Source organism: Macrotis lagotis, chromosome 5 (genome assembly GCF_037893015.1).
Source record: "Macrotis lagotis isolate mMagLag1 chromosome 5, bilby.v1.9.chrom.fasta, whole genome shotgun sequence".
In the NCBI taxonomy this organism is placed as follows: domain Eukaryota; kingdom Metazoa; phylum Chordata; class Mammalia; order Peramelemorphia; family Peramelidae; genus Macrotis; species Macrotis lagotis.
In genome coordinates this window covers 262,066,998-262,075,927 of record NC_133662.1, presented here as the reverse complement: position 1 = coordinate 262,075,927, position 8,930 = coordinate 262,066,998, and the positions used below count along the sequence as shown (strand labels likewise).

General features: G+C 46.7%; 1 protein-coding gene across 1 annotated transcript; it reads left to right on the top strand.

Annotated features, from left to right (window-relative positions):
- The first annotated feature begins 420 nt into the window (after positions 1 to 420).
- Positions 421 to 1,332, top strand: TEX44 (testis expressed 44). The gene has a single exon (XM_074190432.1). The coding sequence runs from the start codon at positions 472 to 474 to the stop codon at positions 1,198 to 1,200; it is 729 nt and encodes a 242-aa protein (XP_074046533.1). The 5' UTR covers positions 421 to 471; the 3' UTR covers positions 1,201 to 1,332.
- Positions 1,333 to 8,930: the final 7,598 nt, after the last annotated feature.

Sequence of the window (8,930 nt, the reverse complement as noted above, 5' to 3'; positions counted from 1 at the left end):
CCTTCACCCCTCATTCACCTTAAAGATCCACTAGGTAACTCAGTGGAAGGAGCATTTAGGCTGATATCAGAAAGACCAGAGTTCAAATCCTTCCTCAGCAACTATGTGATCTGGGCAAGGAAGTCACTTGCTATCTGTTTGCCTCAGATTGCCCTATTCCTGTAGAATAGGGGTAATAATAGCTTTTTCCTCCCAGAGTTGTTTCAAGAATGAAATAAAATTATATATGGTCATATATGTTTATTCTTTCTAAATCTGCCCTTGGGACTTGAGGATTCTTCCTGGGGAGGAAGATCTCCCAGACTCATCCCATGGACTAAGCTCCTACTTTAATGCCTGTGACATCATCAGCTCTCCCCTAGCCCCTGTGACCTCACTGCCTGCAGGGGCCCAGCCCAGCTGGGCTCCTGTGTCCCCACCAAATTCATGGCCACTTGCCTCAAGACCATCTACAAGTGGCAGAGGGATTAGATGAGCTCCACCCCACCGCTGAATGATGAAGCCACCCCTGGCACCAACACTGAAAATGCAGAGACAACCGAAAACCAGGACAATGACCCTACCAGCAGCAAGTCAGTTGAAGACAATCAGGACTACTTAGATGACGATGAGATCCTACCTTTTTCCAAAAATGAGGACCCCATGCCGATACCCAGCAGTGAACTCTTGATCCTCTTTGAGAGGGAGGAGGACTTTGAGCTGCCTGGTACCCCCTCTAGCAACCCCATCGACTGCCCAAACAACGAAACTATCTACCAGATGACCATACTGCCCCGTACTCCTGCCCCAGAGTCTAGCACTTGTATGCTCAATGACAATGAAAATGAGTGCTACCTGAGTTCCCTGACCAGCCTGGTGGGGGGTGGGGAAGGGACCATTAGGCCTCTGTCGGACATCCTAGTGTGGACGGAGACAGCCATGGGCACAGCCACTGGTTATCTGAACACCAGCCGCACATCTATGACTGACATACTTTTCGGGACAGGGACTGCCCTGCGCTCGATGACCAGCCTCCTGAGTGGGGCCCGAACAGTTTTGACCCTTGGCCTCTTGAACAGAACCAGTACCGTGCTTCGGACCATGAGTGACTTCATAGGAAGCATTGAGAGAAGAACAATAGAGAGTATCCGCTTTGTCTTCCGCTTTATGACCTACCACATCTCTCCCAATAGGAATAACGATGACTATGACAATAATTAAGACCAACCAGGAACCAGGGGGCTAAGTCTGCCCCTTATGTAGCCCTCCTCCCATTTTCTCCCCCATCCTCATCCAGTGACTCTTTTCCTTAGATCAGGCTAATAAATCACCAAAGCTCGTTTATTTTTTTAAGGCCCTGCCTTGTCCCTTGTCTCTGCGATGGGTTTGGGGGGGGGTGTTGAGGGACAGGGGTTCTGGCTACACATGGAAAAGACAGACCCACTCAGACACAGAGGGAAGGTCCACAGAAGTTTGGGGCCAGTGGGGCTAGATTAGATGTAGGTGAATGAAGGGAGTGACTTCTCAAGGCAGTCAGAGAAAAGGGGCTGCAGCCTAGAAACCAGGAGCTAGAAGGAAGGAGATCTGAAGAAAGAAGCACCCTGATTAGGGAAACTAGGAGCAAGGGGGCAAATACAGGCCATCCACCAGCTTCTTCCCCTTGACAGCAGGCTCTGAGGCTCTTTCCCTCCCACCAGCAGCCACCATTCCTTGGACTCTCCAATCTCCCCCTCAGAGATGTTTACTTTTAGCTAGTAACTCCTGATCAAACTAGGTCCCTGTTTCAGTATGACTCGTCTGGCCTCCCCCCTACCAAAATGCATAATGAAATACCTACCAACAGTCTTGAATTGGATGATTTGGGCACATCAGCTGATCAATCAATAATCACTAAGAACAAGATGCAGCTAGGTAGTCCAATGGATGGAGCATGGGCTCTGGAGTCAGGAGGACCTGAGTTTAAATCTGGCCTCAGAGACTTGACAACTACCTGTATGACCTTGGGCGAGTCACTGAACCCTGATTGCCTTGCATCCGGGGCCATCTCCAGTCATCCTGATTCCTATCTGGCCACTGGACCCAGATGTCTCCAGAGGAGAAAGTGAGGCTGGAGACTTCCTCAAGTCTTGTTCACATTCATGTCATAACACACCACTCTGACATCATGGTCATCTTCAAGAACGAAGGACAAACAACTCTGAGCAACCTCCTGGGGATACAAAAAGAGGCCAAAGCCATTTCCCCATCCTCAAGGAGTTTACAGTCTCTTGGGAGAGGGGACATGTAAACAAGCCAGAGACAGGAAGATTGTTTAGTTGCTTTCCAGTCCTGTCTGATTCTCTGTGACCCCATTTGTGTTTTCTTGGCAAAGATCCTGGAGTGGTTTGCCATTTCCCTTTCTATCCACAGATGAGGAAACTGAGGCAAATAGGGTAAAGTGACTTGCCTAAGGTCACTGAGCCTGAAGATTTGAACTCAGGAAGATGAGTCTGAGTCCAGTTCCAGCCACCTATCCACTGTACCATCTAGCTGCCCCATATATAGGATAAATGGATTAAAATGAACTGAGGGAAGGCACTAGAATTAAGGGAAGGGGAGTGGAGAAAGCTTCCTATAGGAGGTGGCATTTTAGTTGGGACTTATCCAAGGATTCCAGTAGTCAAAGAGGCAGCAAAAGAACCTTCTAGGCATGGAGGACGACCAGAGAGAATTTCCTGAGTGGAGAGACATGCAGTCTTGTTCATAGAGCATCAAGGAGGTCAATGTCACTGGATCAAAGTATGTATCTGGGAGCAGGGGCGGGGACTGGAAAGGCAGGAAGGGGTTGAGTTAGGAAGCTTTTCTAATAGCAAACAGAAACTTTTGTATTTGGATCCTGGAGATGATAGGGAGCCACTGGCATTTATTGAGGACAGGAGTGGCAAGGTTGGACCTGAGTTTAGGAGCTGGAGTGGAGAGACACTGGAGTCAGCTTAGGCCCCCCTTGGCTATTGTAGCAATCAAGACACGAAGTGATGAAGACCTGCTCTAGAGTGGGGGCAGCATCCATGGAGAAAAGGGGACAGGTAAAGCCAACTGGCCTTGGTACCATGTTGGATGGGGGGGCAGATGGGGTGAGAGTATGAGCAGCACCAAGCAGAATGATTCCTGGGTTGGGAGGCCAAGGGCCTCGGAAGATGAGGGAATCCTCTGCAGCAACAGGGAAGGTAAGACATGGGAAGAAGACTTAGAGAGAATGACGATGAGACTGGTTTTGGATCTGCTAAGATTAAGACATCCAACTTAACCTGCTTTGTCCATCAACACAGTTTAAATACTTTTCTAGTGTTATCTGCAAAATTGGGGGCTCCAATGGTCTCCAAGGCCTTTGCTGGAAGTCCACAAAGGAATTGCTTGTTTAGAACTGAGCAGGGAGGAAACCTAATGTCAAAGGGCAAGTCTGGGGTTGAGAGGAAGACATGTGTGTGGCTTGATTCATTGTTTAATGTAAAATTTGTGCCCTGATCTCTTTAGGCTTTACCCTCTACCTAACTCTGGATCCAGTATAGGGGAAGAGAGCTCACCTTCTGCCTTCTGGATGAGAGGCGAGACATGAAAACCTGAGCTAAGCTCCAGCTCGAGGCCTCAGTCTTCTCTGGTCATGGCCCAGCCAATGCTGCTTGTCTCTCTCTCTCTCTCTCTCTCTCTCTCTCTCTCTCTCTCTCTCTCTCTCTCTCTCTCTCTCTCTCTCTGTCTCTGTCTCTCTGTCTCTCTCTCTCTCTGTCTGTCTCTGTCTCTGTCTGTCTCTCCCCCCCCATCCTTTCCTATGTCATGCAACCTTTTTAATAATTTTTTGTTTTATTTCCACTCAAAAAAGAAATGTGTGTGGCGTCCTCACCATTACCTCCCCATTATTGGGAAGAAAAGGAAGGTCTTTGGGAACTTCATAAATCCTTTAGAAACATGAAGGGCGGTCCTTATTCCCTCTCAGTATAACAGTTCTACTTTCCCTGGAGTCAAATTGGGCTGGATGGAGCCCAAGTTGTGATCGATTGGCCTATTGGAAGCCACAAGGTTCCCCCATTTGATGTTTCAGGCTTTCAGAGCCACTCTGATTGATGCCTTTTCCTCCCCCCCTCTGGCATCTTCCTTCTTCTGCTCCCTTCATTCTACTCCTCTACCCAACCCATTCTTCCAGGCAGAAATTCCAGAGTTCTGGCACCAGTCCACTGGCACCCCTACCCCACTCTCACCATGGGACAAAATATTCACTCAACAGAATCCCAAATAATTGTCATAGTTTCATGGCAGCTAGGTGATACAGTGGACAGAGCACCAGGCTTGGAAACAGGAGGAGAGGAGTTCAAATCAAGCTTCAGTGACTTTATACCGTGTGCCTCTGTTTCTTCATCTGTAAAATAAGCTGGAAAAGGAAACAACAAGCTTCTCCAGTATCTCTGCCAAGAAAACCCCAAATGAGGTCATAAAGAGGAGGACATGATTGTAATGACTGAACAACCACATAAAGTCTTTGTCTATTGAATTTCTAGAACGTGGGCATCTGACATCATCTCATCCCTAGGGTCTGTTGATAATGTCCGGCTAATGCCCAACTTCTGTGGGTCCCGGACAATGCCTGCTAGCCAGGAGCACTTCAGCAAGCTTAATTCAAAACCTCTGGGATGCCCCCTAGCCAACCTGCCAAGTTTCCTTCATGTGATTGGAGGACCACCTGTCTGTGCATCTAGGCTTTCCAGTGCATGAAGCATGTACCAGGATTCTGGGACCAAGAGCACAGCAACCAGCTCTGTCCCTCAGGAAGCTTCTGCTCCACTTATGACCCAAAGACAAAGGTAGGCCAATTCTTCCAGCTATTAATCCCATAAGCCACCATCTCCTTCCCATAAGAACCCAGGAGTTTATTGCCAGCAGAGCTATCAGAACGCAGACCAGTCCTTGGATGGCAAAAGGAGGAGGTAAAATGAGTCAACGTAGAGGCCTGGTGTAGGGGAGGCAGTAGGGTAGGAGCGTATTTCCCTGGAGGTCGGGTTTCAGGTTCCTGATGATCATCTCACAGATCCTGTGACCTTAGGCTGCAACTACTACTCATCTATGAGCTGGGGGTGAGGGAGCTGTCTCCTTCCAGAGGTGGTGATGAGGAACACGCTGGGTAAGCGTGACACTAGTGGAAGGAGAGTTGGTTGGATTGCAATCCAGTTCTGGTTTTGAGCTTGGTGACCCAGAGTAAGTCCTTTCCTTCTGGATTTTGGCTTCCTCTGATATGTAAAATGATGGTGTTGGATTATTAAACATTGAGGCATTACAAATATTAAAATGTTAAAATATGTTAGCCATTGTCTTTCCATGTGATTGGTTTGCTTGGAATCTTATGTATTCTTATTTTCTGCATTTAAGAAAACATGCATCTAAGAAGGACTCCTGGGGACTCATCTGGGATGCCAAGGAGTTTTGAACTTGTCTATGTCCTGGTATAGATGAAACCTTAGGCCTTGTCCAGAAATGGACCCATGAGTCCGTGACCAGGAAAACTGGGTCAAGATCTAGTGGATTTACTGGGTCATTAGGGAGCATGCCTTCAAGTGATTGTGGCCAAGTGCTCTGACCCCCAGGTTTTCTGAACCCCCTGACCTGGGGCATTGTCATTTTGACTCAGATTATATTCCTTGTTATTTTTTGTGTGGTTGGCCTGTACCAGTAATGAGGCAGATCAACCACAGTCAGACTTGGCCTCCTTGGGTGGGCCAACACATTCTGTTTTATTGTTTATTAAATTATTCCTCTCTTTTCCTTAAAAGGGATTGTGGATTGAAGGAGGATATGGCAGCATGGAATTTAAAATGTAACAAAACCTTATATGCTGGAGAGAGAGAGAGAGAGAGAGAGAGAGAGAGAGAGAGAGAGAGAGAGAGAGAGAGAGAGAGAGAGAGAGAGAGAGGAGGACAGGGGAGTCAGAATGATCTGGGTTCAAGGCCTACCCCAATATGTATAGAGTGAATGACTTTGGGCAGGTCATTTCTCCTCTCTCTCCAGACTACTAAGACAATGAATTATGGGCTAGTTGCAAAGTTTCACGGGCAGCGAGAGCTCCCTATGCCCATGAACTTAAATAATCATACCCAAAGGGGAGACTCCCTAGGGCAGTCAGCAATGGTCTCTGCCAAACTCTGATGTGTCCCCTGGAGATGATGATCCTGACTCTGGGGGGTTGCTACATTCATCCTGGACCAAATGAAGAGAGTTGGGGGTGGGGAGTGCCACTCCAAGTTCTAGGAGAAGATAGCCTAGTGAGCTGGTTCAGAGGGAGAAGGTCCAGAAACTCCCCTAGAAGGGAATCAAGCCAGGCCCAGAGAAATTTGCCAGGAAACAGGTAGAACAGAGCAGAACTGAGAGAAACTGGGGCAGCCGTTGAGATGGTGGAGACTCTGCTCCTCTCAAAAAAGATGGAGGAAGGCCATCACTAGTCTCTCCACTATACTGGGCTGTCTCACTAACCTTAGGGTATAGAGATAGCCCCTCACTTTTCCCCCACTTTCCCCCAGTGACAGTGCCAAGATAATGTTCCAAGGTGGGAAGTGATGGGTTGGAGAGGTGTCTCTTGGGGCTGCCTGGTTTCATAACAGCCACGCCCCTCTTATCCAGGTAAGGCATCATGGCACTTCACCCACCCTTTCTTTGACATGCAGCAGCCGATCCAGACCGAAGCCCAGGCAGAAGTGACTAACCCACGGTCACACTGTCAGGAATGGAGCAGGATCTCTGATTTCAAATCTTATTACTCTCTCCATTGTACCCTGCTGGTAAGAATAGTTTGGCTTAATAATTGAGATCTGAGGTCTTGGAATTACTGGATCTTGTTAGTCTTGGGTGATCCATCCAAAGCTCTCGCTCTGACACTGAAGAACTCTTGCTTAGACATGCACACACACATACATAGGGGATTATTTTGAGGACGGGTCAATGGGGTTAAGTGACTTGCCCAAGGTCACACAGTCAGTAAGCATCAAGTATTGAGGTCAGCTTTGAACTCAGATCTTCCCGACTTCAGGGTCGATGTGCTCTATTCACCGAACCACCTGGAGCCCAAGTACAATTTCACAAAATGTTGATTTTCCTTGAAATATTGATTTCATCAGATCTGCTGCATTTTAAAGAGGTTTTTGACTAAGAGTCAAGATGAAAATATTCACTTGTGTTTCTAATAGTAGTTTCTAGTAGCGGTAGCAACCCAATGTTGGTTATGGGGGGCTCTAAGGTATAGGGAACCCAAGCTATCTATATCTATCTGTCTGTCTATCTGTCTGTCTATCTATCTATCTATCTATCTATCTATCTATCTATCTATCTATCTGTCTGTCTGTCTATCTGATAGCCATTTAAGATGTATTTATTTATATAAATAATATTCCTATAAAATACATTTACACAGACTCTCATTTCTAGTAATAGTTTCTAGTAGTGGTGGAGAAAGAAGTTGGCCCCTTGGCCGTGGGACCTGGGCCAAGTATCCACCCCTTTAATCTTGTGTCCTTGAGAGTAATTCCTTTCCTGCTCAGAAATTTGCTTGGAGTCAGGAAGTCCTGAGCATGAATTCCTCCTCAGTGGATGACCCTGGACAAGTCACTGCATCGCAGGCTGCCTCAGTTTGCTCTTCTCTCCTCTCAAATGAGGATAAAATTAGCTTCTCCCTCCCAGGGTTATGAAAAGAACAAAATGACATATTTCTACAGAACTCTGGCAATTTGGAAGAGCTAAATAATTTCTATTATTAATAAAATAAAATAATAAAATTAATCATTTTATTAATGAGTCAGTGGGAAAAAGCATTCCTACAACAGAACTGGGTTTCCACTTCTTGTTTCTTTTTCTCACTTATTTAATCCTATTACTTTCATCATGTTGAGTTGTTTCGGTCATGTCTGCCTCTTTGTGACCAGCCTCCTTTGGGATTCTCTTGACAAACGTACTGGAACGGTTTGCCATTTCCTACTCCAGCCCATTTTACTATTCCTATTAAAAACCAAGTCGTCTATTCAGCATTAATTTTCTTTGAGAAGCAGTGTGGCATGGTGGCTAGAGGTAGCCCTGTGCACTCATTAAGTGTAGGCTCCCGTCCGAGTGAGACGCATACTGACTGTGTGACCCTGGGTTAGTCACTGAGCCTCTCTCTCAGTGCTGGGGACTGCAAATCTAGGTGGAATTAGGTGTTTTCTCATCTGGATTTCCTTGTACCAGAGGAAGCAGGTCTGACCTACAGGTCAGAACAGGCTTTAGCAGCCTTCAGATTCCAACAGAATTGACAAAAGTTGAACAAAAGAAATAAAAATATAACAACATAGATAATATTAATCTGTGTTTTTCTAAGTCATTCTTTGACTCACAGGGAATTCTTCTATACAGTTTCATGGCCTCCTCTCTATTTGAGTCCGAGACCACTATCCTAACCCAATGTTGGTTATGGGGGCTCTAAGATATAGGGAACCCAGGCTATCTGTCTGTCTATGTAGCTATCTAAGACATATTTCTTTACATAAATATTCCTATAAAATACATTTACACATATTTGCATATAAATAATTCTATGTTTATTGTACAGTTTCTGTCTCAGCAGTCTCAAAGTACAGATGCCTGGCAGTTTGGCCTGGTAGCTGGGGCTCAGCATTGGAATGGGGGCAGGATCCTGGCTGCAGAGCCGTAACTAGGAATTCTGGTGCCCAGGACCAAGTCGGCTACGGATGGCGGGCAGAGCCAAAACATCTCCCAGCTGGCTCTGCTGGGAAGCCATACTCTTTGGCATGGCCAGTGGCCCAGCCTGATCCTACAAGGAGGAGATGAGAAAGGGGGAAATAGCTGGGTGGTGAGGGGTCACAAGGCTTGGCAATGGCAGGTGGAGATATAGTCATTCAGTTTCCCATTCAAAGAACCCCCACCCCCAGAGTCTTCTTGAGTGCATC

What these genes read in the sequence shown, in the direction of transcription:
- TEX44 (XM_074190432.1), top strand. Translation starts at nt 472, where the DNA reads ATGAGCTCCACCCCACCGCTGAATGATGAAGCCACCCCTGGCACCAAC.